Source organism: Perkinsus marinus, assembly GCF_000006405.1.
Source record: "Perkinsus marinus ATCC 50983 genomic scaffold scf_1104296959216, whole genome shotgun sequence".
NCBI classification, from domain to species: domain Eukaryota; phylum Perkinsozoa; order Perkinsida; family Perkinsidae; genus Perkinsus; species Perkinsus marinus.
Window position 1 is genome coordinate 207,390 of NW_003206506.1, and position 5,429 is coordinate 212,818.

At 50.9% G+C, this 5,429-nt stretch overlaps 3 protein-coding genes across 3 annotated transcripts in view; 1 reads left to right on the forward strand and 2 right to left on the reverse strand.

Annotated features, from left to right (window-relative positions):
- Positions 1 to 715, reverse strand: part of Pmar_PMAR026555 (hypothetical protein) — a gene marked incomplete at both ends in the record, with an annotated part of 1,103 nt that extends 388 nt beyond the window's left edge. The window contains 4 exons of the mRNA XM_002773259.1: positions 67 to 212; positions 259 to 336; positions 432 to 599; positions 653 to 715. Coding sequence (XP_002773305.1) covers positions 67 to 212; positions 259 to 336; positions 432 to 599; positions 653 to 715 — 455 coding nt within the window. The remainder of the gene's footprint in view (positions 1 to 66; positions 213 to 258; positions 337 to 431; positions 600 to 652) is intronic.
- A 1,703-nt stretch (positions 716 to 2,418) lies between these two features.
- Positions 2,419 to 4,816, reverse strand: Pmar_PMAR026556 (conserved hypothetical protein; the record flags this gene model as incomplete). Its single annotated transcript, XM_002773260.1, has 2 exons — positions 2,419 to 2,487; positions 3,017 to 4,816. 2 exons carry the CDS (start codon positions 4,814 to 4,816, stop codon positions 2,419 to 2,421), a joined length of 1,869 nt encoding a protein of 622 aa, XP_002773306.1.
- Positions 4,817 to 5,400: 584 nt separating this feature from the next.
- Pmar_PMAR026557 (ccr4-not transcription complex, putative) overlaps positions 5,401 to 5,429 on the forward strand; it is a gene marked incomplete at both ends in the record, with an annotated part of 2,489 nt that continues 2,460 nt past the window's right edge. Inside the window, one exon of the mRNA XM_002773261.1 lies at positions 5,401 to 5,420. Coding sequence (XP_002773307.1) covers positions 5,401 to 5,420 — 20 coding nt within the window. The remainder of the gene's footprint in view (positions 5,421 to 5,429) is intronic.

Below are 5,429 nucleotides of genomic sequence, written 5' to 3' on the forward strand. Positions count from 1 at the left end.
ACCGAGTGCTGTAGATAAGTCGTAACTGAGTCAACCCTGTGATACCACACCAATTACACTTCCTACATTTGTAGCCTCAACTGCTGGACAGTTCCTCTAAAAGAAGGCTTCGGTTGAAGGCGGGCCCTCTCGGCCTCCACGACGTGCGCCAACTTCCGGATGAACTCGTCCGAGCTGCTTCTATCCGTCTTGCTTAACTTCATAAGGCTCGCCTGCGAAGACCAGATGACCCACATGGTGCCCAACGCAGAAAATCACCTCTTCCTTGAGCTTGGCGGCGAGTTCCTCAAAATGGGCTGCTGGTTCAGTAGGGATGGCTGGCAAGTTCGCTTCGCTCTGAAATCGTAATAATCACACGAACTGATAAGAAAAGCGTCGACGAATCGATAGATTGTCGGTTCGATTCCCCGTAAGAGCATCAGTAATATTACCGGCACTGTCACAACCCCAGCAGCATCCTTGGCCTTCTGTTCATTACGCAGCTTGTTCTTCCTCCTCCTAGCACTTGTGCTCATCACAAACCCACCAGACGAATCGGAAGAGGCACTTTTCCTCTCCAAGGTGTCCTCGGGCGTTGACAGTGTAGGTGCTGGAGATTGCTGAGGAGTGCGACCACTTCTTACGGCTGCAAGTACCGGGGATCGCCTATTACCTCGACATTAGCGGCATCGCCATCCGGCTGTTGCTTCGGCTTGGTCTTCTTTTTGTGTCCCATAGTAAGAAGACAAACTGAAATCCTAGCACCAGGCACTCGTGTGGAACTCTTGTAAAATTTAGTAAAAATTTCCCAGCAGTAAATCTCCCCCAATCCGTATTCGTAGATGTCAACTTTTAAATCATATTCTGCTAAGCAGATGCAGAGAGATCCTCATCATCCCAAATTCAACATCAAAAGGAACAACCCTCAAGAAGACCATCTGGAACTACACACTGAGAGTTTTAACCCTCCAGGATTGTCATTTTGCAGAGCCCATAGGATGCCCTGAAAGCAACGCAACGCAACGCAACGCAACGCAACGCAATGCTTATTGCCGGGCTTTACGGGCTAGCAGCCGATCGCCCTCAAACGTACAATAGCCGGCTCAGAAGTACCCGTGAACATAATGAGGCTAGAACCTCGTCGACACCAGAAAGGCTGCTACGACAATGAAACATGTATAATCCTGAAAGGCCCGAACGAGAAGAAAAAGAAAAAAAAAGAAAAAGAAAAAGAAAAAAAACAAAATCAAACGTGGTATCCAGACTTCGTAATAAGGGTAAACGCGACCGAGAGCATATCACGATTACCGTAAAGAAGACGATACAAGAACTCGTCAGCTCTAGCGAGGGGAATGTGTAGAGGGAACGATACCGGACGATACATACTGAGCGGAATGCAGTGAAGGAGGAGGTGTACCACCGAAAGAGGGGACGAGTGACATACAGGACACAAGTGGGGGTGGAAGAAGGGAAGAAGGCCAAGCCGAAGACGGTAAAGAAGACGCTGTTCCACCCGAGTAAACTCGTGGATGGGATCAGATGCCCACGAGAAACGATGATCTGGGGGCTCCCCAGGCAAGGCGGCACTAGACCGCTCATGTAGCTGCTGGAAACGCTGACGTAAGCGATGACAGGTACCAGGGAAGGACTCGCGGGGGAAGGAGGGAGGAACCCAAGTTTGGTCTTTGGCACGGTGATCGACTTCGTCATGCAGCGCAAATCCGACGTGAGATTTTAGCCATTGCAGCTGGATGACATCTTGGCCATAGCGGATCCGAAGTGGAAGGAGCGATTTGAGTCGTTGTAGGTCAGTGAGGACTTCCCAAGCAAGCTCGCGATGACCAGATCGTTGGAACCAACCAGAGGTAAGTAACCTGATCGTAGATAAACTATCAGTTACCAAAACCAGACCCGTAGAGCGGGCAAGAGGTTGAAGATAGAGAGGGTTTGTGAGGATAGTACGTAGAGTATAGTGCACACTATATAGTTCCGCCTCCAACGAGCTCGAGATATGGGGGCCCAATGATCCCTGACCAGAGAGAGGAGGAGGAACCATTGCGCTGCGGTGCAGTAAAGGTGCGTCGTGGGGAATCAAGGTCCATGCATAACCAGCACGGTTGCCAACTGCAACCTCGGGATGAAAAGAGCCATCCACGATTAAGAGCGCTCGCCCTGAGCCTCGGTGGTAGGTTAGAGTCTCCAAGATAGCAAGCCGGTGCTCTTGCGCGGAGGCCCCAGGGCAAACCGGTGCCAAATATCCTGGGAGTCCCGTAACAGGAGGTATAGCCAAGCCCGGCGCTATAGGAGGGAAGCGGTGTACAGAAGCAGGGGGAGAACTGAAAGAACCGGTCACACAGAGAGATGCCAAATGAGTGAGAGAGTCGAGTAACCGTAAGGAAGGTAAGCCCGTAGCAGGATCCATCTGGGGTACATCCCTGTTTAAGTAGCTATTGCCATGTTGAAGGCACAGTCGGTGAAGAGGCGAGGTGTGGATCCGGCCAACCCGAGCTAGAAGTTGCTCACAGGAGTTGGTAAGAAGTACCGACAAGAGCGGTAGGTCAACTAGGCGTAGGACTAGAGTTGGGGAGGCTACTATACTGCACCCCAAGATGGCTTTAATTGAGTGGGTATATGAATTCTCCAACCGTTTCCAATTCGTAGATGACATACCAAAGGACCAAGCTGAGCAACCATACGTATAGACCCACTGCACAAACTGCAGATAGAGCTTCCGTAGAGTAGCTGTAGGTGTACGAGATAAACGATATAGCACAGCGACCCGGCGCCGGGCTGTCGCCCGGATAGACTTCACTTGGTCAGTCCAAGTTAAACCAGCATCGAAGATGACGCCCAGTAGTTTCACTGTCGAGGAGGGGACTAGTAAGTGACCCCCCAGCGATAGTGTAGAGGGGAGGAGCCTCGGCATTGGACGACGACGAAAGTATATCAGCGATGTTTTCTCTTCTGAGAGAGCCATACCCGACATAGACGCCCAATTTTGCGTAATTGAGATAGCGTGTTGAAGTGCATAGTCGACCTGTTCTTGGGTGCGAGCAGAAGCCCAGAGACACACATCGTCGGCATACGCAGCAAAACCACACAATCGGTAAGCGGGGTGAGTAGTAGTGGCACATAAACGTTGGAGCTCATCTAGCAAGGAATCCACGTAGATAGCCCATAACAAGGGCGACATGAGGCATCCTTGAGGAAGCCCCTGACTCTGCTTTACAGAAGAAGAGCGGGCGCCTGCGATATCTACGAAGAAGCGTCGTCCTCGGAGGAAAGCTCCTGTCCAGGAGCAAAGGAGAGGGTGGATAGGTTTTGTAGTCAGACGCTGCAGAAGAACTTGCAGAGTCACTGTGTCATAAGCCTTCCGCCAGTCTAGTGAGAGAAGGCCAGTGATGTACCCGTTCGCCATCTGTGATCTAATAGAGGCATGGACGTAAGCAAGTTGTTCAGCACTAGAACGGAAGGAGCGGAAGCCATGTTGATGAGGGTTGAGGGGAGGGGTGTCGATCGCAGAAGGGCGCCGTTCAAGTTCCCATTCCATACGGTAAAGGACCATACTCTCTGCAATACGAGCCACAACATTAGTAACCGAGATAGGACGGTAATCCGCAACATCTGTAGCTGTGGGGGTTTTTGGTAGCAGAATAACCCGTGCATAGCGCCAGGCTGACGGAACCTGTATCGACAAGAACGAACGGTTGATAAGACGAAGCAAAGCTGAGAGCATATTATGAGATGAGAGAATAAAGAAACGCGGAAGCAAATTGTCTGGGCCAGGGGCGGCTGTAGGGTTAAGACGGTCTAACGCACGAGTTAATTCCGCAGGGATGAAGGCCGAGCCCTGGGCAATATCGGCCTGTTGAGGCAGTGGTAGAGTAGATAATGACCCAGTAGGTAGCGATCTGGCCGCTTGATGGGCTTGGTAGCACTGTACACGTCGCACGCTAGAGCACCTGCGGTACATTCTCCACGAGGTTGCTCTTGATCGAGGGGAGAGGCGACTTTTGTAAATAGACCCTGAAAGATACTTGGCATACAAGTTGGCCGCATGCTCGCCCTGCTTGCCGTTTATCACAATTGGACGTTGTTGCCGGGGACCAAAAGCTAGGGTTTTAGCTACACGCCATTGAGTACGATAGGAGAAAGTCAATGTGCCCGTGAAGGATTCCCACTGCTCTCGTTGGGCGGCACGGAGACGTTGAGCGTACTCGCGGGAGGTAGACCAGAGTTGCTGTCGCAGTCGATCCCATGGTAAGCCCAGCCGACTGCGTGAGTGGATAACCCGACGTATTCGATTTTTTGCTAAACGAAGACGGTTTAACTCCTCGGACCAGTAGGGCTTGTGGGAAGGGATGTTACCACGGGGGACAGAATGCTTCGCCGCTGCTAGGATGATATTTGAGAGGGCAGCATTGATATGATCGACTGACTGGTTCCAATCCACGTGAAGTAGAGCACGATCTTCGAATGATTGGTACTTGTTCCAGTCGGCCTTCTTAAAGTTCCAAGATGGACGGGAGCGGGGAGTATGCTGATAGAAGGCGAAGCGGGGTTGAGTGCTGAGGAGTGTTTTTAACGGAGAGTGGTCCGAGTTAGCCAGGGCAGACTCCAGTACCAAGCACGCTGCTTGTTGAAGAAGTGACTTGGAGATAGCCACCAAATCCACCGTAGAGGCTCCATGGGGACCGAGGAAGGATGGGGCGTCATGAATGTTATGAAGTGGACGAAGTCCTGCGTCGTGTAACCATTGATGGATGATATCCCCTCGGCGATCAGGAGAGGTGAAAGAAGAGTCCCAAGATGGATGATGAGCATTTACGTCGCCCATGAATAAGCATCTATTTGGGGGTAATGCAGGTAGGGTGATAGAGTCTAGTGCAATATTTGGCCGGAAATAGCCATTTGTAATAGTCAAGGGAGATGTGCCGTTAGTAGGTTGGATTAAGATAGATAATAACATAAAGGTGTTGTTCGTATCCGCGAAACTAACAGTTTGAGATAAGCGATAAGACAATCCTCTGCGGACCAGGGTAAGAAGGCCACCACTACAATGTCCCCGGGTTCCTGGTCGTAAGCGAACTCCAGGGAGAGATTCCACCGAATAACCAGGGAAGCGTAATGAAGAAGAAGGGCCATGATGTGTTTCTTGAAGACAGACAATGTCAGGACGGGCCAATTTCAGGTATGAAAGCAATTCTAGACGACTAGACGATAGACCAGCAATATTGTAAGATAGGAGTGTGAGAGACCCTGAGGGAGAACGATGGTGGAAGCGCTGGGGCATACAAGACAACAGAAATGTAAAATAGGCGGAGTGGTCCACACGTAGCAGCCGAGAGAAAACGCTAAAAATTAGCTATACTGACATCGACGGAGGGAAACCCCACCATACTCCAAGGCACCCGCTGAGGGATGTACGAGTATAGGCAGAGGTGGTCAAG